The sequence below is a fragment of the Phragmites australis genome, chromosome 4 (genome assembly GCF_958298935.1).
Source record: "Phragmites australis chromosome 4, lpPhrAust1.1, whole genome shotgun sequence".
Taxonomy (NCBI): Eukaryota; Viridiplantae; Streptophyta; class Magnoliopsida; order Poales; family Poaceae; genus Phragmites; species Phragmites australis.
The window spans coordinates 38,019,777-38,045,405 of NC_084924.1; the positions used below are offsets into that span (position 1 = coordinate 38,019,777).

Genomic DNA, 25,629 nt, shown 5'->3' on the forward strand with positions numbered 1-25,629 from the left:
GTTAACGCTGTATAGTTATAGTTAAGCAGTTGGTGATCCATGATTAGGTGATGATCGATTTTGATTTTTAGCTCGCTCACATCTGGATCCGGCCTACCGTAGCGTTCCTTGAAAAAAAATACTTCTGTTCGTTTATGTTATTTTCCTTATGTACCTATTTTCTGTGCATGTCATTCTCTCTCTCTCTCTCTCTCTCTCTCGATCGAGCTGGTGCATGTCATTTTCTATCAGCTCTTGGTTTGGTGATAAACTGATGACCCACGCTTGACGCAGCAGGCAGTGAAGTGCAGCCTCATCGTTCGACATTGATGTTGGCAAGGAGGTGCCGACGCATCAACGGCCCGGATGGAGGTTACAGAGATATCGAACGGCTCTCCGTTACAAGCGGACCATTCCAAGCGTCTTCTACAGATGATGCCGAGACTTCACTGCCAAGTCAAGCACGCAACGCTAGCAAATGATAGCAGACGAAATGGACCCCTGACGATCTAGAGGAGGAATATCATACAGGCTATGATCGATCATGAATGAGTTCATGACATACATACATGCATGCATACATACATCACCAACCTAATAAAAACGTTCTTGTGTACTAGTACTATACAAACTAGTAGAAAGCCTACACTCTACATCCTACAAGGCGAAGGCCTTTAGGTCTAGAGCTTTACGAGATTCGCATATGCATAAAAGTCCAAAGTGAAATCTTTGTGCTGGTGGTGGCGCACCGACGATCTTCAGCTTCCATCCCCCATGATCCACCCCGTGAAGAACTTCGTCACGAAGGAAAGAAAACGACCGTAACAACTGTAAAGTGACCATCCTTTTGTTCACCAGAGCGAGCTTTTACCGCTTTGGTCACTAGGTTTCCTTCCTCTTACTACTACAGAAAAAATTATCACTGTCGATTTAAAAACTGCATTACTTATGGTTATCACTGTCAGTTACAGAATTGACGGTGATTTCCTATATCACTATCAGTTTATATAACGAATTGACGGTGATACAAAATATCACTTCCGGTTCTTAAGTTTATTCTGTCGATTGATATACTTAGCACTACCAGTTCTAGCTACGAACCGGTATTGGTACTCAATTCAGGGGAACAAATAAAATTTAAACATGCAGCTAATAATTTAACCGACTTTTATATTACTAATCTCTATAATTAAAACTTTATATCATATTAATCTATAATTTAGTCACTAAATCCATCACCATACACCAAAAACAAAAGGCATGCATAACCGCACACAAAAATCCCTAAACGCGCGCGTCTAATGGTCGGCCACAGCGACAAAGAAGTAATCGTTGTCCTCGTCCTCGTTGGCCTCCTCCTCTTCCTCCTCCTCATCAAAGCTTGCCCAGGGCCTCTTTGTCTTCGAATAGTTTCGGAAGTAGTCCCACACGTCGTCGTCCTCAGAGGAGGATCCCGCTGATTCACCAGAATCTGAGGTTTGCGCCTCGTCAAATCTCTCCGACGGAGCCTCCGCCTCGTTGTCGGACGACGACGCGGGTGTGGGTGGCATGGCCGGAGAAAGTGGTGGTAAAGGTGGCAGTGGATTAGCCAAAGTGGGAGAAGAAGCGCATTGATCCATCATGACGGCAGCGATGGAGGGGAGAGGGTGAGAGCGAGAGTGATCGAGTGAGAGGGTCGAGGGGAGTGTGAAATATTTAAATGTGCTCGTGAGAAGCCAAGCAGGCGGGCTCAGGAATTCGTACGGTTTTTGAAATATTACTATGATTTGTAAATACAACCGGCAGTAATAGTCATTATCACTATCAGTTATTAAAGATACATCTTTTATGAACCGATTCGTAACACGAACCGATATCGATATTTAAATTATCACTATCGGTTCTTACTGTTTTAGCTTTTTATATACATCTTGAGTTTACGAATCGATAGTGATATATTATTATTATCAATTATTACTGAAATGGTAGTAAAAAAAAAAGTAGGGATGATCCTTTCCGCGGTATAGTGTCTGATCCTTTTCTGAACTGTAAGAGCTCACAGCCAATTATACCAATAACTACTATCTCAGCACTAGTTTACAGGCATCATCGGCTACAAGAATACCGAATTATCCACTAGTTAATCGAGCTAATCAATCGGTCGATCATTGTATGAGTATGACTCGAGATAACATGTCAACGGAGTCCACGGTCAATACCCTCACCTCGCACGCCGTTTCCGCTGTGGAGTACGCAGTAGAAGCCCACGGTTTTCAGACACTGGAGGCAGACCAGCGGCGAGCAAGCAAGTTGCGGTTAGGCTCTCCCTACAACTATACATCCTGATTGCCCGTTTCCATAGCCATGACTTAGCAGTGCACTCCAACTCCGGGGCTGTCCTGTCATACAGAGAAAAACACACCAGGCAACAGCATATCAGAACGGCAAATTTCTCGCCTCTCACGTGCCGTGGAAAACGGCTGGAAAAAGGCTCCCCCCTTTATTTTGTCTCTTCTCCATGGATGCATCTCCGAGAACCAAGAGCAGGATATCATAAGCAGGATCTCCAAAGATATCATGCTGCTGTCATTGTACTGACAAAATTTTGAGATGAATTTGATGAGGCCATGCATAAGGAGCACATCACAAGCTGCATATATATGTGACCAATCTATCTGCAGTAGTATACATCGCCACCTACCGATTCAGGAACAAGGGGAATGGCAATTTACACCAGCTTATTGGAATGTATACATGTAGGTGAACCCCTAGTATCTCAAGGGTCATGATCAATGTTTATAATTACATTCGTGTTGTATCACTGCCAAAAGATTTGGAGGGATCAGCTGGAACCTGATTCATATCGCGTAGATCCGATCAATCTCCGAGTCTGAAAACTCGGAGTTGTGCTGCCATGAGTTTGAGCCGCTCCTCCTCGTTGATTTCACCTTCTTCCTGATTTTACGCGTGCGCTTGGACTTCACCACGTAGTATGTCATCGTGCCAAGCACACCAGCCATGATCACCCCGCCGATCAAGGTCACCAGAAGCGCCGCCCACTGGAAGTGTCGCCCCACCACAATGTACGAGGAGGATATGAACGCAACCGTAGTGCATACTGAAGCCAGCCACATCAACTTGTTGATGACCTCGACGACTCGCCTCTCTGCTTTAGTCTCACCCCTAACCAGTGTTATCTGAACCACCACTACTGCTAATGATGTGAACAGAGCAATGGCATTGAAGATGAAGAAGATCTTGAAGGATAGCGCATGCACAGCTACTGCTATACCGTTATTGTCGTTACCACCTGGCACGGTAAAGATTGCAGCAAATGCCACTGTGGCAAAGAGCACGGCCACGACAGTGACCGAGTTGGTTGCATTGTTGATGCCTTCCCTGTGGAGTTTCCTCAGCTCCTTAGCTATACCATAGACATTTTTGTTGGTTTTCCTGGCCTGCTCAAGCTGAGTATGTACATCCTTTTTTATCTCAGTCACTGTTTTTCTGAGCTCGTCTCGAGGCTGATTCAGATCATTTGCTCTGACTGCACCAGCACGGGATAAACACTCCTTTATTTCTTGAGACTCCTCTGATAGTGGAAGGCCCTCTGCTATGTCAAATGCAGTCTTCCGATCCCTAGTCAATGCATTCACGTTCATATCTGGAAGAAGAAGAAGCTCATTTACAATCTGCAGGAGGAGACAAGCTTGTGAGCAGAAGAATAGAATATTGCATTTTTTTTGTATGGAAGACACTGAGGAATGATGCTTCTATGTCTATACAAGATTAAACAAGTCAAAAGAGCACCTCTGATCTTTTCTTTCTGGTAGCAACATGCAAAGCTAAGTTGCCATTTCTGTCTGGTAGCATGACTATGGCCGGATCAGCATTCACAAGCGCTCGCACAACCGCAGCACTCGTTCCTTTCACTGCCATGTGTAGAGCAGTCTGGCCTTTTTTATCAGTCCTCCGAGCAAGCTGAGTATCAGCATCTAGCAAAGCCTTCACAATTTCGACGTGCCCCTGCCGGGCAGCAAAGTGCAAGGCATTCTTTCCATTCGCTTTTGATAGCTCAACCAACCCAGAAACTCGCTCTAGCAGCAGGTTCACCACCTCTGTGTGGCCTCTAATCGCCGCAGTTATGAGAGGGGTCACATTTGATTGGCCAAACGTTTTCCCGAGAGATGGATCGTGGTCGAGAAGTACCTTCACAATGTCTATGAGCAAATGTCAGTAGGTCCATCTTTCTCTATAAAACAAGTATACAGAAAAACTGTAAATGAAAGCAGGCCCATTCACTAGCTTGTAATGGTATATAGTAAGTGACACGCTACAGTTAGTATACTCTATCAGAACAGGTCAATTTCAGCACTGGCACTTGAAAACTAACGAGTATAGCAACAGAGAATCCATCGGGATTGATTAAAGAGTAGACAGAGTACATATGTTGGGTTAGAGATTGATCATTTATTTAAAGCAAGTAATGATTGATCATTCAACCGGGCCACAATCTATCACAGAACCATCTCTTTAGTTCGACTTGGAATCAGGAGTGGTCTATGCTATGGAGTTTTGTGCCAGATGCTCACCTCGATGGCCCTCTTTTGCAGCGACGTGCAGAGCGTCGAATCCGGACTTGTTCTTCCTGGTGAGGCTCTCCTTGTCGGAGTGTTTGAGCAGCTCGACGACGATGTCAAGAAACCCCTTCTCGGCGGCGATGAGCAGCGCGGTCTCCTCCACCTCATTGGCCTCGTTCACTATGGCGGCTCGGATCTCGGCGATATCGCTGTCCAACTCCTCCCCTGTGCCGGTCATCTGCGCATCGATCTCGGCGATGATCTGGCGCACGGCCTCGAGGTCCCCGCGCTGCGCGGCGAGATGGAGCTCCGTATCGTTGTACCGGCCGGTAACCTGCTTCACGTACTTCTTCCGCCCTGCCTGGTCCATCCGCTTGCCGGAGTTCGAGAGCACCAGCACCGGCGCCGCCGCGGCCGCGGCCGTCGGCGAGGCCGACTGGGACAGCGAGTTGTCCAGCCGCTTTCCGGAGCTGGACATCACCAGCACCGGGGCCTTCACGGGCACCGGCGACGACGCCGGTGAAGACTGGTCCAGCCGGTTGCTGGAGCGGGACATTACCAGCACCGGCCGCGCGGGCGACTGGTCGAGGCGGTTGCTGGAGTGAGACATGACCAGCACCGGCCGCGACGGCGACGCGGCCGGCGACTGGTCCAGCCGCTTCCCAGAGAAGGACATCACGAGGCCGGGGCGCTTCGCCACCCGCGGCGGCGACTGGTCGAGCCGCTCCCCGGAGGCGCCAGCGCTCGACACCGGCGACGGCGCGCCCTCCGCCCCCGGCGACGCCAGCCCGATCTCCAAGTCGCCCTCCCCTGCGCCCACGCAATCCCTCAGCGTACGATCAACAAAACACGAATCGAATCGAACCAAACCAACCATGGATCAAGGAAAAGGCGGCACCTTTGTCGGGATCGGCGGCCATGGTGCTCGTCGTCGGGAGGCTACGGGGCAGGAGGCATGGGGCGGCGGGAATGGGAGGTGGGGGAGACGAGCCGCGGATGGCACGGAAGCGACGGGGTGGAAGAGGAGGAGGAGGGGGGTCGGCTTGCGTCGCGGTCTCTTCCGCTGTGTGGAGGGACGGGACCGCCGATTGGTTCGGTTTCCGCTTCCGCCTTTGCTTTGCTTGGGTCGGGTGCGCCAGGCCACCTGCCGGAATGCGTTGCATATGGCCATTTGTCGCTTTCCCGCCTGAATAATTATCTCTACTGTTTCGCGCAAGTGTGTGTCAGGCTCACATGCCTTTTGCGTAATAAATACAAATGACCATGCATCGATCAATTAATTAACTAGATCAATTTAGTTAATTAACTTGATAATTTTCAGAACAAGAGTTGGTCAATATCCCGTCTATTCATATCGTCTAGTTAGTTCCATGGATACTTATAGATTGACCCATGTATATCCTTAGTAATAAAAAATAAATCACGTGTAATAAAAGGATGGAGTAAACTTTTACGAAATTTTCAGAACAACCCGCATAAAATTATTGATTCCAGTACAGATAAAAACAATGTTCTTTACGAAGTGCCTATCAAGGCCTTGCGAACTTGAAAGAAACAGTAAAACTCCAAACAACAGATTTAGAATAGAAAAAAACTTGCAAAAAAAATTAAATAATGGAATAATATCATTATAGCCTCTGTATAAAAAGATGTACTTAGCAATGAAAACCTAAAAAAGAAAAGAAAACCTTGAAAGTTAGCTCTGCGATTCTCCTAATGTGAACTTCTTGGTAGAGTAGGTGACGGTCGGTTGCTTCGTGATTCCCATTGAAAGCTGAAATCTCAAGTTGCCATGGGCAATGCCACCATCTAGCAAAGAGAATTGTCATCAGTGGAAGAGAGAATCCCGAATCGTCGCGGGGCCTCCGCTGCAGCGCTCACACGTGCAGTTCTGCATGCCGATAGGCGCCATGGGCCAACGCGCAAACCGAGTGCACGTTTTTTCTCGACCTTTTTTAACAGCAGCCTCAGCTTTGCAACAAAGAGAAATCCACAGTCGGTAAAAGGCAATCGAGACGTCAAAACTAAACTTCTCTTCCGAACACGCACGCATACGTGCTCACACAGGTTCGAAAATTCATTTGGACAATGAAAACAGCTACCCACTTACTTTCCGAAATTCACAAAAATCGAAAAATTCGGTTGAAATTCGGTGAAATTTTGAATAAATTTACTTGATCAAATTTATAAATTGGAGATAAAAACCGATCAAATCGAGTCAACAAAAACCAATTGAATTTCACCAAAAATAGAACAAATTCTCCGATTTACCGATCGCATTTTCCACATTGAACACATTTTGAACAAATTAATCGAAAACCGGTCGAATTTCCCGATTTACCGAGCTCATTTCTCAAATTTCGATAAAGTTCAACAAAAACCAAAAAATAGCTCAATCTTATAAAATTAATAACTAATTTATCTGAGTTTCAAATCAAGTGAAACAAATTTTATTGATTTATTATAACATGATCTACATGATAAAAGTATTTATAATCATAAAAAGTTGAAAATTTTTGTGAGAAAATGTATTTACTAAACCTAGTTAAATGCATAGTTAATTTTTTGTTAATCCAAAAATCACAAAACTAATTTTATTAGTCTTTTTACACAATCATATATCTTTTAAAAATACATGAACTCATGAAATAGTTATTATAACATGCAGGATTGCGTAAGGGTCCCATTGCGTAAATGTATTACAAATAGATTAATTCATAACTAACCCATCACGCCTCCAAAATTAATGAAACTACTTTTATTATTTTACTTATACTATGCTTTATGTAGAAAAAATAATGGTAGATATGAAAAAATTAATTACAGTATTATTTCTTAATATGTTCACTTTATGCTGGTGAACTTTGTAAAAATCATAAAGAAATTAATAAATATATAAATTAAGTGAAACTAATTTTATAAACCTCTTAAGTATACTTACACATAAAAAATATGTGTTTGCATGTTAATATTTTTTTAACGTAAACCTTACTAAATAAGTCGTAGTTTTTTTTTTGTCAAAATTCCTCTTCATGAAATATGCTACAGAGGACATTATTTTTAAAAAAAATCACAGAATGTCTTAGAATTGTCTAGTATATTTTTTGAATTTTTTGAATTCAAATTCAAATTAAAAAATCAATTGAATTCAGAATTCGGTGTGGACCGAATTAACTATTTTTTGATGAATTTTGTAACCCTGGCTCACACACACAAAATCTCACCTGGATGCAGAGAAGCAGAGCTGCAGATCTATAATTTCGAGTGTGATTTGTTATCCGTATGTACCATATATGTAGTCTAAGGTGAAGTAGGTTGAACGAAGTCATATTTATTTAAAAAAATAGGGTTTAGTTGATTGTATTATCTAGACAAAATAAGCTAAGTTTCTATTTACTTGACCGGATCTAAAGTAGCATAAACAGATATAAGAGTTTAGAGTGTGATTAGTTACTCATATAAAAATGATTTTATAATATTAACAAGTAAACTCGTTTACTATTAAATAAAATAAATTAGATTAAAAATATATGTTTACATCTACCGAACGAGACTAAAATAATACATAAAAAAACCAAACATTCTTCATCCGCTAGGTCATAATGGTACTACGCAGGCAACCATTCAGCCCCACCATCCCAGTTCTCTAGACGACGGGTCGGTCTGTCGCCACGACGATGGATGGACTCCTTCACGTGGGTCAGCTTATCTTGACTTGCCAGTTGGTGAGGTCAATCAGTCCACTTCCCCACGGGCCGACAGTACCAAGATCATCTTTCCACTAGTATTATCATGAAGATATGATCAAGGCAAACAATGGATTGCTCATAGATAAGTAAATTTGCATCAGACTTTTCAAGCACTGGTCACTTCAGGGCTGAAACTTGGAATTCTTCCTTGAGAATCAACGCATAAGTATCAGCTGCAGATGTATCTTCTGTTCTCCAATTGCGCAATCAAAGAAAATGGAAAGAAGACCGAGGATCAGGCATTAGTGCTCAACGCACCGGATGATCAGAAGATTTCTATGAATACTTAGCTGGATATCGCAAACAACACAGTCAGGATAGGCTTCACCTGAGATGGATCTGCACACTTGCATCCACACTGATCAGGAAACAGAAGGATCCACAGATATTGCAAATATAGAATACATCCTTCAATTACCCAGTTCGCTATTAGATGGAAAGTGTTGGGAACCGTATCACCTTAGCCCCATGTTGACTTCCGCCGGTCTCAGTCAACCTGAGATAGGAAGTAATCGGCAGCGCTCACACAACAGTAAAGATGTTTCGACCGAAGAAACAATCAATGTGAAACGAGGAGTCTGAAGGCTAAGGCTCCGATCTCAAACAGGTAGGGTCGTCAAAGGCATATGAAAAGATCGAATGACCTAAGATTAGGTGAATTAGGCACTGAATAAAAAAACTTGTATTGAAAATTAAATCAAGTACCAACATTATCTTAGATAAAATTTAATACAACTACGTAAACAAGTTAGCAAGATATCAAAACAAACAAGCAAAAACACTAAACAAATTGCGTAACTAAAGCTTAAAAAATGTAAATGCTCAAAGTAAATACAGAAAAGTAAAAGGTGGACACCAATTTTTTCCCGATGTATCAAGGAGTTGAAACTCTTCCTAGTCCTCGTTGTAGTATCCACCAAGGATATTACTCTCCCTTGAGTCATCAAGACTCAAGTGCTCCCTCATGATAGCCACTTTTCTATCTCCAGATTGGCAGACATCAAACCAAGTACATTATACTTCCCGGAGCTCCCACAAGAACTCCAAGAGCTCACCGAGACCACTCCAATCACTTAAGATCAGCTAGATGTTACCAACCATCAAGAGTAATAAGTCAATAGCCTCACTTGACCTAGATTAAGATTAAACTACAGCTAGATACACACTTGCTACTCTCAAAGCACTAATGATATTCTTAATCTTTCAATTAGTGACTTTGAAATTCTTCATTCCAACAAATACTTCAGCGTATACTCCGATGTACACGTTGGAACATCCGGCGTGCATAAACTTCAAACACCTCACTGAAATACTCTCTGCAAAAAATGCACTACCGTAGCCTTCTTTACACGCCGGAACATCCAGCGCGAACTTCAACTTTTTGTGCTTCGTCACCACATAAAAATACTCCGGTGTTAATGAGTCTTAGATCGTCGGACCATCTGGTGTATTTAAGATCTTTTTTCCTTGATCCGAGAAGTACTTCGGCGTGTTCATCTCTAGTAACATCGAACCATCCGGTGTATTAAAAATTTTCTGAGCTCGTCCAATTCAAGCAATCTTGAGCTCTAATTTCTTGATATCTTAACAATGGGCTTCTTTGAGCTACATAGTGCTATAAGTTCACAAGTGTGCATCTAACTTTGTCTAGATTCAACTATATAAAGTTACAACTCTCAGCTCCCTTTATAGTACGGTCAAAAGACTAAGAAAAGAAACATAAACTACTCTAAGTGTCATTCATCTTATTGTGACACTTAGAACTAGAAGATCTTTAATCTTGATGTATATGTCCTTTGATCGTCCATTATATCACCTTAAGGACTAAGAAACCCACTTATCATTGTGAACTAAATTTTTTATACTATTTAAAAAAACACATGTTAGGCCCAATGATATAGTTGTCATTAATCACCGAAACACTTACCACTTACATAGGGATATAGATGCTACAATCTTTCCTTTTTTGGTGATTGATGACAACACGAATGAGAACTATTAAAATATAAACTGAAGTACACCCTATAAAACTAGGCAATAGACATCATAAAGTAATAAATCAAGAGAAAGCCTAGCACTAGTGAAAGGATCGAATGGCCCAAGAGGGGGGGTGAATTGGACGCTAATTAAAACTTCTACCGCTTTCTAAAACAAATAACAACCTTAGTCTAGATATAAGAGAATGCAACTACGTGATTTAAACTAGGACAAGACAACTAAACAAGTAAGATAACTAAGAGAGAGAACGGTAAAAAGAAAGACTTGCAAGAACCAAAATACTCAAAGTAAAATGCGGGAATGTAAATAGTTGGAGAAGAGAACACCAATTTTTTCCTGAGGTTTCGAGAAGTTGGCACTTCCCCCTAGTCCTCGTTGGAGCATCCACTAAGGATGTAGCTCCCCCTTGAGTCACCAAGACTCAAGTGCTCCCTCTTGATTGCCCCTTCTCCATCTCCGGATTGGCGGGCATCAAACCAAGTACATCATCTCTTCCTGGGGCTCCCACAAATCCTCCAAGAGCTCACCGAGAACACCTTCGATCACCAAGACTGTCTAGGTGTTGCCAACCACCAAGAGTAACAAGCTTCAAGCTTCACTTGACAAAGACAAGGCCTAGACAACAGCTAGATGCACACTTGTTGCCCTCCAAGCACTAAAGATGTCCTTAATCTTCAACTAAGAACTTGAAATTAAACACAAGTGCTCTCTCTTGCTTCTAAATGACAAACAAAGTGTATGAGCTGCTACAGGGTCGCAAGAGCCCAAAAAGAGACCAAATGAGTCGGTATTTATAGGCTAAGGATCAAGAATTAGCCGTTGCCTAACAACCCAGAAGTTTTCTTAACGCTGGAAGGTCCGGTGTGAATAACTCGGTTCACATCGGAATATCCGGTGCTAATACCCCTGACAGAATAGCCGTTAACTGTTTCATTAGCCATTAAAGCTCCGGTGTTTCATCCGGACTAACGCCGGATCATTCGGCGCATGGAAACCGGCCAGATGATAGTTTGCAACCTCTCTGTATAAATTCATCCGGTGATTACTCTTTTCTACGCCGGACCATCCGGCGCATTGAAACCGGCCAGACGATAGTTTGCAACCTCTCTGTATAAATTCATCCGGTGTTTACTCTTCACAATGCCGGACCATCCGGCGTGTAGACTTAAGCCGAGACTTCACTGCAAATATTTCTCCGGTGATCTCACCACTCGAACGCCGGACCATCCGACGTGGTCTTCAACAATTTTACAACTCAGAACTCTTAGGAAATTGCTCCGGTGAGTACACTCTTTATACAGATGATCATCTGGTGAGTTAAATTTTCGCTGAATTTATCTAATTCAAACAATCTTGAGTTCTAACTTCTTGGATACTAAACCAAAAGCTTGTATGACCAACCTAGCTATAGAACTTCACAAGTGTGCATCAACTATGTCTAGACTCACCTAGGTCAAGCTACAACTCTTAACCCCTCTTTATAGTACGGTCAAAAGACTAAAAAGAAATAGAACCTATACTACTCTAAGTGTCCTTCATCTCCTTGTGACACTTAGAACTAGAAGATCCTTAACCTTCATGTACCGGTCCTTTGATCGTCCATATAAGCGCTTAAAGGGCCAAGAGTATCAAGGCATCATTGTTAACTAAGTTTTTCTTTTTCTTTGATACTGCTCAAGACGCATACGTTAGTCACAATGATACGGTTGTCATTAATCACCGAAACCCTTACCTCTTACCTAGGGGCCTAGATGCTACAACTAGAACAACCTATCATGCTAGATGAATTAGAATTAAACACATATAAAATAAAACGCAATGTGATGACAAGTGAAACACATCAATAGAGATAGTCAAATAGTCTGTCATTACATCAAAATCTATAAATATCCAACAATCCGAGCCTAGTTACCCAAAAACCTAAACTCCCCTTGAAACTAGCAAGCTCTCTAGACATTCAAAACTATCTATCTCTCTCCATAACTCCTCGTAACACTAACTTTGTCCCCCTTTGGCATCTAAGAACCAAAAAGAGAACACATCTAGATATCTGGAGCCAGAGGAGACGGAGAAGCCGGCGCTATCGAAGAAGGTCACACCAAAAATTGAAAAGCGTCAGACTCGGAGTCAGATGCAGAAAAGTCGAGCCCGGTGGCAATGGCGTCGACGAGAGGTGAGAAATCCCGCGGAAGGCTGGTTAGAGGCTAAAAGAGCAAGAACCTCTGGCAATGTTGTGTCAGGTCGGGGTCGGAGCTAGAGGTACTGACATTCTGAGCTGCCATCTCCTAAACGATCTAGCTCTACACAGCCCAAAAACCTGACATCGGACTATGCAAAAGACCGCTAACACTACTTGGGAGAGGACTCAGAGTTGTTGTAGGTGCTCGAGGTGCAGCAGACAACTGTAGACCTTTATGCTAACATAGCCTACTGCTACTACTGGATCGACTGCATAAGCACCATCTATTGCTCCTACTGCCACAAATAGTTGGTGCTGCATCTGATAAAGAATGAGCATGTTGGTGCTGCATCTGCATAAGCACCATAAGCAAAGATTTGCCTGCATCTCTAAATGGCCTGTTGGTGCTGCATCTGATGAAGAATCAGAGCAAGCTCAAAAGACTGAGCAACATGTGGTATGGGAGGTGTCATCTCAAGTGTTGAAGAAGGTGGAGTAGAAGTCTGTGGTGCATCCTGAAAGGAACCTCCTGCCTCGGCGTCATAAGACCTAGCAACTGACGGGAAGTACTCCATGTCATCTAAGTCGTTGTTATTGTCCAGGTCAAAGAACACCTAATGTAACTCTACCTCGGCCTCAACTAGGTTCTGGTCCTCAATTGTAACTCTCTCTATCCACGGTTTGCACCTGCTATTGTGCGTGAAACATCGTACACTGACCATGGCGTCTATCTATAGGAGCAGTAGGAAATAGGAATATACTCTCTGAAGTAACTCAGTGACTGCTCATAGGTCTGAAGGAACTCTAGGAACCTAACAGAGTGAGCAAGCATATGAGATATGAGGTGTGCATGCGGCTGCTATCTGACCATCGTCATACCATCAGCTATCACGTCCTCAATCTCACATGGAATCAAATCCACAATATCAAAACGCTAGTGAGTGATAATGAAGAGGAGTAGCCACTCCTGCAAACTGGTGATCGACTTTGTGTATCCAATAAGTGGTAGCAAACTGCATCTCATGGCCATGTGAATCGCCTTCACCTCAGGTGTAACCATGTTTGATAGGCGAGGTGAACCTGTGACGAAGGGCTGCCTGAAGAGTGGCCTAATCTTGTCGTCTATAGGGAAGACTCCTCCAATGAGACCACGACGAGGGGGGTTGATGTTCGGATGAACGACCTCGTGCAAACACCTCTCACTCGTCTGAACCCCCAAGGCATGTAGCATGTTGCTCATGTACAGCCTCATCTGCTCTCACTCAAATATGAACTAAATGAAGTTGCGCTCCGGCTCAATCCACATTGTAGCACATAAGACTCTCACTCACTCCTCAACATATCAATCTACATCTGTAAACAGAGCTAAGAGTCCTAAGAAGATGTTAAAGAGAGGTCTCAAATCAACTCCTCCTGTGCCAACTGCATGTAGTGCTAGTTGAGCGTGTTATGCTTGCTCAAACTGACATTCTTTCTCAAGTAAGATGCATGAAAATTCTCCTGAAGAATGGTCCAAAACCTGATATTTACCCCCTCATCTCTGTACGAGGTAAACCACTACTCGACTGGCATGAACCTCAACTTCTTGATTCTTAGTAACTTGAAGGACGTCAAGTGACGCAAGCAAATCTCACCCTATGCTTGAGGATGCTGCTAGGGTTGCTCCCCCTGAGGCTACTCCTCCTTCTCTATCTCTAGCTCCTAACGAGTCCTCTTCCAGCTACCTAACAAGTCAGAAGGTGTCAAGGCCGACCCCATGGCAGAATGAGTACAAGAGGACCGATGAGGTGTAGACAAGTCATCCCTGATCTGAAAACCGTGATGTGCATCTACTGCATTTGCTGCTACGACTGCACGATCCCATTCTTTTTGTGCTTTGGACTTCTTCTTCTTTAGCTCTGCAATTGCCTTGCCCTTGTCGCGGCGTTCACAACCCATCTAGAGGATGAAAACAATAAAGAGAGATGAACAAATGCTTTAGGTTTAAGAAATTTGAATGAATTGTACCCGAATTTGAATATTAAGCAAGAATTTGTGGAGAATTTTGATAAACATGCTATGGATTTAGGTTTACGACACTAAACAATGATCAATTTTCAAAGTGTAAGGAACAGTCAAAATAGTATTCTAATTAATCACTAAGTCGATTATTTGCATAATCATGACTACAATAATTAACCAGAATACCACCCCGGTTCCGGCATGTGTTTTGTGTCTAAGATCGGAACACATGCCTCTCTAACATATATAGCATCACAAAGCAATTTAAGAAAAAACAAGTAATTAAAGTTATATTACAGGTTCTTAAGTATTTACCAAGTTATTATAATTTATAGCAAAAGAGAGCTAGGAAGAGATAAAAACCAACTCAACTCCTAACCAACAAAAGAAACTACGCAGCGAAAGACTAAAGACTATACAACAAAAGAAAGATGAAGCCATATGCCCTTAGACTCTATCATAAAAGCACGACCTCTGAGCAGTTACCTACTCATGCCCACCACCACCCTTAGCGAGCGTGGAGTAGCTAAAAACCAACTCCTCCTCACTTATAGCACCTGAAAGAACAGCGTGTGTACGAAGGTATTCACAAGATTTAATCCATAATTGACACTTATAAATAGCCCAACTCCAAAGATTATGTATTGGGATATTAGCAATACGACCACATGGTTAGTAAATTCATATGTAAAAGCAAATTTGACATAAACACATGAGAGCATCTATACTTGACCAAAGTAACAAACTAGCCCATAAACATCAACTGAACATAATGTAAAAGGAACCATATGAATAATATCTATAAAGCACCATCTCAACCCATCAACCACCTCAATCCATATTCGTAACTCTACGACTGCTACAAATGGATATAAACATGCTTATGACTGAGAGCGTAGCATTTCAAAATATTTTTACACCCTGTAGGGGGGTAAAACTTTACCCATAAGATTGAGGACCATACGACTTGTACGACCATACAGGTCCATACAATGAGATACTCATGTCAACCTTTCCCAATAAGCCTAAACCATTTGAATCGTACATCGCTCAGTACAGAGCCCACTTTGGTTAACTCCCAGAGCAACCACAACTATCTCTACAAGCCCACCCGCTCAAACCGGCGATGTTTAAGTCCAAATAATCACAGCTACAGAGGTATTCAGCTTGTCTTACCATTAGATCGACATGTGGTAAGTACGGTAAGTGCTAGAGTCAACTGCAACAATGATCAATGCTTAAGTGACGCAAGCGGTCTACGGTATTCGGGTTCCTCTCCCACCTACCTAGGGGAACTCCACATCTGGGTAGGAAAAACACCCCTAACACCACCCACATCTCGTCTCATCCTCACCACTCATCCACCAACACCATCAACCCATCATTGTGATTATTGTACAGGTAACTAAAGCCTATGCTCATGAACGATGAAACATTTCACCACTCGACTTCTACCGAGGATTTGAACACTTGCGAAGCATCATGAATAATATTTTAAGTTAGACAATATCATATTAAACCTAGGCTACAAGGATACGGATCAACAATTATTCATGACAAGAGAATTAGTGCATCAACATAGGTTCTACCCATCATAAACCCAACATCGACTCGAACGCATGCGGAACATACATAAAGTATAATTATCACATTAGACACATATGATCCAAATTAATGAGATAAGTATGCTTAAATGCTTGCATTGTTGCTCTGGGGTTTGTCTTATGCTACCCGAGCAACACTCGCAAAACTCGGGTAGATTGGTGTCGCCTTTAACTACGATCACGATACACTCTGGCTCTTCGTTCACTAAAAAAGAATATGTACAATGATGAGCATGAATGAAGTGCATAATGTATGCTACAATATGCATAACAACAAGCTAACGGTATAATACATACGGAGAAATAAGGAAACTTGCGATCTAAACAATGCCGAAAACGTAACAAGAGGCAGGAGACTCCGGGTTGAACTTGAAGTATCCGGGTTCCGGAACCTCCGGGTGAGGGCTCTTGAATAGCCATTTTTGAAATAACTCAGAACCTCTGGGTCGAGTCCAGATACTCTGGATTGGGCTGGACACTCATGGTGAGGCTCCAAGTGGGGCTCTCGGCTAAATCTAAATTGAATTTACTTGGACCCTCTAGGTTAATCCAGACAATCCGGGTTCTAGCCAAGTTGAATTCTAAAGTGTTTTCCCTGGCCAATTCAACTCACATGCTAAATCTATTCTACATCAACATGTATATGCCCTATACAAAGGGTCCTAGACTTAAATTGCATCCTAAAACCTAATGATTTCTAAAGACAATTCAATGGGGTTTCTACATGTTTACCCAGACTACCCGTGTCGGAGGGTTAACTCCTGTCGCAGGGATCCTGAGAGACCCCTTTTTAGAGATTCGGCCGGGGGGATGATCCTGAATAAGTTCGTCGGAGAAATAAATAGGAATGAATGCAACGGCTGGTGGTGGGGGTGTCGACCTAGTGCAAGAAGAAGTAAATGCACCAGAATTTAGACAGGTTCGGGCTGCACGGGGGCGTAATACCCTACTCCTGTATGGATGCTATAACTATCCTGAGGAAGTCCCTCAAGGATGTTGCTGGTTACAAGGATGTTGGCTCCTTATTCTTCGGCTGGAACTGTGCTCAACCTTGCTCACAGTGTCTACTCTCGCGCTGTGTTCTTCGTTCTTGGTCTCGTTCGTCTTGTTCTTTAGGATGACTCGATCCTCCCCTCTCTTCTGTGTTGCCGGCTATTTTAAGTACTCGCCGGCCACGACATGCCCCGAACGGAAAGGAGGGGGCTCGAGTTCTGAGATGCTATAAATGGAAAGAGCGTCATCATTTCTTCTGGGTGAAATGACCGGGGTGGAAAATGCGTCGCACGCCCGGTCGCCCGTCACCATAAATGCCCTGGCAACGGGCGCCGTGGAGAGGGCCCACCGGGCAGCCGTAGAGCAACCCGGCGTGCTCGCCCAGTCTTGTTCCCCTGCCACAGCAGTGCGGCAGACGAAACACCTTGATCCTCACGACGTTATCCCGAGACAAGCCGGATGGCACGGGACGGGACCTGTGCAATTAATGACATCACGCCTCTCTGCCAAAACGTGGCAGGAACTGACGCTGAGCGCGGTGGGAGCAATTGGAGGTGTCAGGCCACGCACGCTCGTTAAATGCGGCCTCGGACCTCTGGCTGGTTAACACCTCATCGGCAGACCCCTCGGGGGCCTTTCTGGGTTGTCGGGGTACCGAGTGCTCGGGGGTACTATTCACATCCCCGAGCACTCTCTCTCGAGCACTCTTGCACGAACCTTCGGGGAACCGAGTGCTCGGGGGTTACCACGTGCAGCCCCGAGCACTCTCTCCCGAGCACTCTTGTACGAACCTTCGGGGAACTGAGCGCTCGGGGGCTGCCACGTGCAGCCCCGAGCACTCTCTCCCGAGCACTCTTGTACGGATCTTTGGGGAATCGAGCGCTCGGGAGCTGCCGCACGCAGCCCCGAACTCTTCTGATCGTCGGGGGACTAGGGTGCTCGAGGGTGACCGGGCACTGCCCCGAGCACTTTCTTCCCGGTACTCGGATTCTGTGGATCATCGGGGAACTAGGGTGCTCGGGGATCACTGACTGTGGCCCCGAGCACCTGCTCCTGGGACTTGAGCTTTTCTCATCCTATAGGAGAGACCTCGCGGGGTGGCGCCATATGACGGATGGTTGGCCTGGCCTCGGGATTTAGGGACTCCTGGTTCCTGATACACCGACAACCCGGGTCAATCCAGATTATCCGAGTTGTCCAGAGAGGTTGCTTCAAGAGGAAAATCCCGGCCGATCTGATTTGCGAGCCTCTCCAAACTAAAAAGAGGGACATATTTGAGATAGTTCGTAGAGTCTAGAACTCACTCACCAACCTAGTAACACAATTCCTAACTCAAATCTCACACAAATCCTCATTTTAGCTCCAAAGCTCAAGAACTCTGCTACAACTCAAAATCGACCAACCAAATCATGCATTCACGCCGGGGGAAGCCTAAGGGACTTACCCATGGTGCTTGTGGAGGTGGGTGACTGTCGGGAGATGGAGAAAAAGCTCGGGAAGAGGAAGAACGCCAGTGCCCCTCGTTCTTCAAATAATAACACTAAAATGAGTCAAAACCGACTCGAATCTTTCAAGAAAACGAAAATGAGTTGGATGGATGGGAAGCTTAAGAGCTAGGGAACGCGTGGATAGCACATGCATACCTTAGCTTCGACTCTTGAGGGAGAAATTCAAGGGAGAAGAGAGAGCTTGAGAGGGGAGGGAGAGGGGGAGCTCCACTCCTTGTCTGGGTCGGTTGAGGGAGAGAGGGAGCATGGGAGTGAAGTGAGGGAGCTGAGGGAGTGGTTGGGATGCTGCCCATAGAGAGGGAGATATGGGTGGTGGGGCCATATGTGGGGCCCACGAGTTAGAACAAATTGATCAAAAGATGCATGAAATTGAGACAAATTTGTAAGATTTTGACCTAAATTTGAAGAAATTGAGCAATTTGATGCACCATTTAGATCAACATGCCCTAATAGGTGATCATTGTATAGGATTAGTCTCTAATTGCAACACATGATCAAAATATTGCTCAAATTTGGTTGAATTTTGCATGAATTTGAATGAAATTTGAGCAAATTTGATGACATGGATCTAGGGCGTAGCAATTTGAAGATTTGGCTGAAGATGAGTGCTCACCGCGAAGAGATGAAGAGCAAGGTGAATGATGACAAGCTTGGAGGAGGCCACCGGCGGCGGCTAAGGCACAGTGGTGGCTCACGGTGAGGAAGGAGCAGCGGTGGGCGGCTGGTTGGCGGTGAGCAGTGGAGGTGGTGAGGTTGGTCGACGGTGAGATCTCGGTGAATCGGCGGGTCAGCAGGAGGAGCTCGGGCAGCGGCGCAAGACAAGATGAGGCGAGAAGGTCGAGCCCGAAAGGATATATGATAGGTGGGACCCTCGACAAATGCAAACATCAGAAGGTCCGGTGTTGACAAAATTATACTCGTAGGACTATATTTGAACATATCTGATTTTGCTGCCTCTGACTGAGCACTGGATAGTCCGGTGATGACCTGGAGCTGACACCGGACTATTTGCAGGGGGACTTCATTCAACACAGACCACTAAGCACCAGATGATCCACTGAGGAGAAAGCAGAGAGCGTCGGATCATCCGGTGATAAGAAAAAGATTATGCTGAAGTAAAATCTCTCGTTGAGTCCAAACTTCAAATAACCACACAACAAAAACACATGTTTAGACCAATTTGAGTGAAGCCTTACCCTCTCAAACACTCATGTGCAAATATTTTCCAATCGACTATCTTAATAATTTTGAGATAGACAATAAAAACTAAAGAAAGAGAAAGAAAACTCCAAGGAAATGTTTGAGTCATATTGCCTATGAATTCAAAGATTAAGGCTTTTAAATTTACTAGGATATGACCCAATATGCATTAAGCACTTACATCTATTTAATCACACTTATAGAGATGTATATTCACATTGATAGTGAACAGCAATCTCAAAGAGTGATATCCTCTTTTGTGATCTCTCTATCGCCAATGCACAAGCAATGCAAAATAAGTGCATGAATTTAAATATGACTGTACATTATATGATATGTGAATGCATAGCATAAACTAAATCTATCTGGTCATATTACTTCCCTTCTCAAACTTCTTCATGGTGAACCCAATAACATGCCTCGAGAAAAATAAGGGGACCACCACCTCAAGCAAAACTCATGTTCACCACTATCTTGAGAAAGTTAGACAAGCACTTATCATGAATGTATCTATATGACAAAGCGACACAAGACGTTTGAAGCATCTATCACATTCAACTCACTTCACAGTCTACCAAATGTGGCTTCATCTAGAGGTTATGTGAAGATATATCCGTCAATTGATCTTTCGACCTTACATCACTAAGAGAAATATCATTTTTAGTCACATGATCTCTAAGGAAGTGATGTCGAATATCAATGTATTTTATGCAGGAGTGTTGAATAGGATTGTTTGTAAGTTTTACAGCACTCGAATATCAAGGCCTTATCTCTTGGAGCCCCTCCCCCTCACTGCCAATGGGCCCTGCCACCTTCGGTCCATGGCCAACGGTCCGTGGTGGACCATCTACCCGATCTCACCCTTCGATCCATGGCCTACGGACCGTGTCCAAAACACAGAGCTACTCTAGTCCATGGTGAATCCTCTCCGATTCACAAATCCGCGGACCAAATCCATGCAACAGTTTATCTTTCTTTTTCAAGGAATTTCAATTTCGACAAAACTTCAAACGGCCATAACTCCTCTGTTTCAACTCTAATTTTAGCGATTCTTTCGCCGATATTCATCTAAAATCATAATATATCTCCATGCCAACTCTTGTAATTTTTGGAGTTCATTTATTTACTCCTCCGGTATTTAATTCGTGTTGTGATATTTAAACCCAGAATTAGACTTAGTCCTTTATTAAATAAAGTTGAGTTAGATAATTCGATGACCATGTTTAGGTTATAATCATAGATTAGTTGCATATGTTAATCTAGCTTAAGTGTAGGTTTAATCCTTATGTTAATTAAGAATAGTTTTTAGAATAAACTAAAGAATTAATCTTTTAATTTAATGTTTATAAATAAATTGTCATTTCATGCTATAGGTTGTAGATTAATCTTGGTTTAATTAATGTAATAAGATTAACCAATGTAGTTGTTAAATAAATACCAATCATTAGAATAATTAATATTGATAATAATTAGTTAATTATCCTTTTACTAATTAATTAATTAGATTAATGTAGTAAATTAACTTACTAATTAATTACATGCATGCTTGTGCTATAGCAATAGATTATAGATTAATTAGTGTGGTAATTAAACAACACTAGGTAATTAAGCTTATTTACTAGATACACTTAGTTTAGTGCTATACATTAGAAGGTTTAATCTCGATAGTTGAGCACATATAATCATCTAGAGTTATATCAATTTTGTTTAGTTTTGTGTTGCCATCATCTTTCCGATAGGTTAGCTTTCATCATTTTCTGTCGTTCTTCTTTTGCTTTGGTACTTTTTTGGTTTTGTTCTAGTGCTCCGTTGCTTAGTCATTTTGTGCTTTCATCATTAATCTGCGTAAGCTCGAAGTCAAGGGTCTAAGCAAGAACACGAGGAAGGAACTGAAGGTGAGGCCCGATGATGAAGAACCCCGAGATGCTCGAACGACAATACCAATCGCATGAATTGACCTCGTGAAGGCAAGTCCTATTTTCTTGATCATATTGAACCTATGTTTTAAACTAATCTACACGATCAACTAAAACTGAACTTATATCGCATGTGCTATGTATGTGTTTTTACAAACTGCTTATAGTAGTTAATCCTTTAAACACTTCTCATACTATAAATGTTATCATCCAAAATATATATCACCCTAGGATTAGCAGTTGTTATATATATTAATGACAGACGACGCCTTGATATCTAGCATGCTTAGGATTGAATACGCCTCATCGGAGATGTCGCTTTTAAAAATACCTCCCATTGGAGATAAGATTTATTGTTATCAATGATAACTCATATACCATGAATCCTTGATGGTTGTGAATTCCGTGATGATTGTGAAATCCTTGATGTCTTGTGGGATATGGTGGGTGATGTGTAAAAATGAGAGAAAACTATTTGGCAGGGGTAGGTGGAGTAGTACTCTGGATGAGGATGCTCCCGGAGGCTTGAGTTACCTCTGTGGTATTCATTGCTGGAAGATACATGCCCTGACTGTTTAAGGACCGAGTCATTGCGCCATCGTGCTTAGTCATCCCGTGCAACCATGCGTCCTGAATGGGCAGAGCTTGACCTCTTCTTCACCGGACTGAGTTGGGCATCATACTAAGAGGCTGAGAGCAACGAGCAGTCAAGTGGCCATCTATCCCTCTGTTTAGAGGTTGCTAGTACCGGCCCAGACTTAAAAGGGACTGACCTTCAGTACATGGACTCTGGTGCTTAGGGGTAAATCTCATAGAAAAACCCGGTAGGAAAGGTGTTTGGAGGGTCTCGGTATGATTCGCTCCTCCGCTTGCAACGGTTGGAGGGTGAGCTATATCACGTGGGTAAAGCTGTACAACCTCTGCAGAGTGTAAATCTATTCTAATAGCCGTGTCCACGGTCATAGACATGCGAAGGCGGAACATTTTTTACTAGACTCCGGGTGCATGTGTCTTGATGAGTGAGTGTGTGGACCAGATGTCCGTGTGATGAAGTTCCTGACTCAATCCACCAGAAGTTATTTGGTACTAGAGGTACACCAGAGGTGATGATAAAGGACTACGGAGTGAGGTGTAGCCTCTCCCAGGATAAAAAAAATCAAATATAACTCGTTACTATTTTCTGGATCTAAAACTATTTCAAAAACTTTGTTACCAGGTTACCTTGTTTTAAAACCATTTCAAAAGCTTTGTTACCAAGTTACCTTGTTTTAAACCATTTCAAAAGCTTTTTTACCAAGTTACCTTGTTTTAAAACCGCTTCAAAAGATTTGTTATCAGGTTACCTTGTTTTAAACCATTTCAAAAGCTTTGTTACCAGGTTATCGTTTCAGAATCTTGTTACCTTGTTACCTTATTTAAAACCGTTTCAAAAGCTTTGTTACCAGGTTACCTTATTTAAACTATTTTGAAAGCTTGTTACATTGTTTTAAACTGTTTCAAAAGCTTTCTTACTAGGTTACCTTTGTTTCAAAAGGTTAACAGTAAAGAATATAATTGGATACCTATATAAAACCTACTTTACGCTTAAAACTATACCGTAAAGCCTTATCCTTGAAATATCTATTATACATCTCTCAACCCCTTGAAGTAGTATAGGACTTGTTGAGTATATTCCGTACTCGGTCTTGCTGCTTTCAGATTATTGAGATGGAGATTAACCTCAACCCAGACGAAGTTGAAGAGAAGAAGTCTAAGGTCGCGTCCGCAACCGAGTTGCCTGTGGCATTGGATTGCATTGTTGTTCGCTTTGCTCCGCTGTAGGTTCTTCTTCCTGGCTGGTCTGCTGTGGATCCTTGTCCACCTGACCATCTTTTGTGCCTTTTAGGTAATTATTTTAATTATTTTATTTGAAGTATGTATTTAATATTATTCTGTGTATAGCAGCTACTTGATCCAAGGACTGATACAGGAGGCACAGGGGAACCCGAGGTCAGGGTCCTGACAATCTTCATCACTCTCACTTGATGATGGAGGTGTCATCTTCATCTTCTTCTTGTCAACCATCTTGGCATTTAGAGCAAAATTCTTCTTGATGAAGATTGATCACCTTAATCTCCAAACAAGAACATCTTATGAGCACAAATCTTCCCAACAGTATCGGTGACGATCATGTCATTGATGTCCCTTTAATAAAAAAGAGATATGACAATGTTGTATTGTGGCTTAGGAAGTATCATCAAGATTCTACGAATGATATCTCCTTGAGAAAATTGAGTTAGCTCAAGTGAATAAATTTTCTCAACAAGCATGCTCATACGAGAATACATATCATTGCATAACTCATTGGGAAATATCTTAAATTGATTAAGAGCATTCATAAGTAAATGATATCTTTGCCCCCAAATTTTCTTAAAACCTTCATGAATTTCACAAAGAGCGGTCTAAATATCATAAGCGAATTTCTTGCTTCTTACTCTAGAGAAAATCTCTTAACTAATTTTCTCAAATATAGCATTTTTAGCCTCGGTATTCTATCTAACTTGTTATTCGGTAAAATATTCATCAAACCCAATGTAAGTGGCTAGCCAAACTTTGAAAAAAATATCCTCAAGATAGCTCGCCATGCGAAATTTCCAATAGGCGAAGTTCTTTCCCTCGAACTTTGGGCACACTACTTACACTATAGAGGGCCATTTCTCTAGGAGTTAAGCCTATCAAGAGCAATGCTCTGATATCAATTGAAAGGATCTAATGACCCAAAAGGGTGTGAATTGGGCACTAAATAAAATACTTCTAACGAAAACTAAAATAAATAGCAACCTTATCTTAGATGAAATTTAATGTAACTACGCAAACAAGTTAAAGTAAGGCAACAAAACGAGTAAGAAAAGACACTAAACAAATTATAGAATTAAAGATTGCAAGAATGTAAATGCTCAAAGTAAATGTGAAAAAAATAGAAAGAGGACACAGACTTTTTTCCAATGTATCGAGGAGTTGACACTCCCCCTAATCCTCATTGGAGTATCCACCAAGCATATTGCTCCTCCTTGAGTTACCAAGACTCAAGTGCTCCCTCATAATTGTCACTTCTCCATCTTCAAATTGGTGGGCATCAAACCAAGTGCATTGCATTTTTTGGAGCTCCCACAAGAACTTCAAGAGCTCACCGAGACCACTCCAATCATTTAAGACTGACTAGGTATTGCCAACCATAAAAAATAACAAGACAATAGCTTCATTTGACCTAGATCAAGCCTAAACTATAGCTAGATGTATACTTGCTACTCTCAAAGTATTAATGATATTCTTAATCTTCCAATTATGAACTTTTAAATCATTTAAGTGATCTCTCTTGCTTCTTGATGATACACATGGTGTATAGGCTCCTCTGGGTTGTAAGAGATCAAAGTGAGACTGAGTTAGGGGTATTTATAAGCTAGAGGTCCAAATCTAGTCATTGCATCACCCCATTTTTTTTGAACGCCGGAAGCACCGACTTACACACGCCGGAACATCTGTCGTGCATCCTTTTCAAACAGAACCAACTGCCAGCTGTCAATTAGCCGTTAAACACTCCGGTGAATCCTCCCGGCACATGCAGGATCATCCGGCATGTAGGACCACGAAATTCAGACTTTGAAATTCTTCTCTACAAGAAATACTCCAGCGTATACTTCGGTGTATATGTTGGACCATCCGGCATGCATAAACTTCAAACACCTAGCTAAAATCCTCTTTGCAAAAAATGCTTCGATGTAGCCTTCTTTACACACCGAAACATCCGGCGTGGACTTTAACTTTTTTGTACTACGTCACCACACAAAAATACCCCGGTGTTAATGAGTCTTAGATCGTCGAACCATCTAGTGTACTTAAGATCTTTTTGCCTTGATCCGAGAAGTATTGCAACGTATTCATCTCTGGTAACGCCGGACCATCT

General features: G+C 42.6%; 1 protein-coding gene across 1 annotated transcript; it reads right to left on the reverse strand.

The window, feature by feature from the left end:
- Nucleotides 1–2,590: 2,590 nt before the first annotated feature.
- Nucleotides 2,591–5,713, reverse strand: LOC133916377 (ankyrin repeat-containing protein ITN1-like). The gene is made up of 4 exons (XM_062360021.1): nt 5,437–5,713; nt 4,551–5,348; nt 3,769–4,178; nt 2,591–3,650 (listed from the first exon to the last, which is right to left on the reverse strand). The coding sequence occupies exons 1-4, from the start codon at nt 5,699–5,701 to the stop codon at nt 2,817–2,819; spliced, it is 2,307 nt and encodes a 768-aa protein (XP_062216005.1). The 5' UTR covers nt 5,702–5,713; the 3' UTR covers nt 2,591–2,816.
- Between the last annotated feature and the right edge of the window lie 19,916 nt (nt 5,714–25,629).